This window comes from Eimeria mitis, genomic scaffold (genome assembly GCF_000499745.2).
Source record: "Eimeria mitis Houghton genomic scaffold, Emh_scaff3918, whole genome shotgun sequence".
Taxonomy (NCBI): Eukaryota; Apicomplexa; class Conoidasida; order Eucoccidiorida; family Eimeriidae; genus Eimeria; species Eimeria mitis.
The window spans coordinates 4746-4956 of NW_013572254.1; the positions used below are offsets into that span (position 1 = coordinate 4746).

The 211-nt window shown below is 62.1% G+C and overlaps 1 protein-coding gene across 1 annotated transcript in view; it reads left to right on the forward strand.

Moving 5' to 3' along the window:
• The window catches only part of EMH_0070780 (uncharacterized protein), a gene marked incomplete at both ends in the record, with an annotated part of 4079 nt that overhangs the window by 2912 nt on the left and 956 nt on the right, over positions 1-211 (forward strand). Inside the window, one exon of the mRNA XM_013499015.1 lies at positions 64-209. Coding sequence (XP_013354469.1) covers positions 64-209 — 146 coding nt within the window. The remainder of the gene's footprint in view (positions 1-63; positions 210-211) is intronic.

The window sequence follows — 211 nt, forward strand, 5'->3', positions numbered from 1 at the left end:
ATGAAGCAGCAGCAGCAGCAGGAAACAGCAGATACTCGCAGCCCATCTGAGGCACTCAGACAGCAGCAGCAGCAGCAGCAGCAACAGCAGCAGCAGCAGCAGCAACAACCAGATGAGCAGCTGCTGCAGCTGGCGCAGCAGCTGCAGCAGCAACGAGATGAAGCGCAGCGGCGCTGCAGCAGGCTGCAGCAGCTCGTGCAGCAGCTGCAGC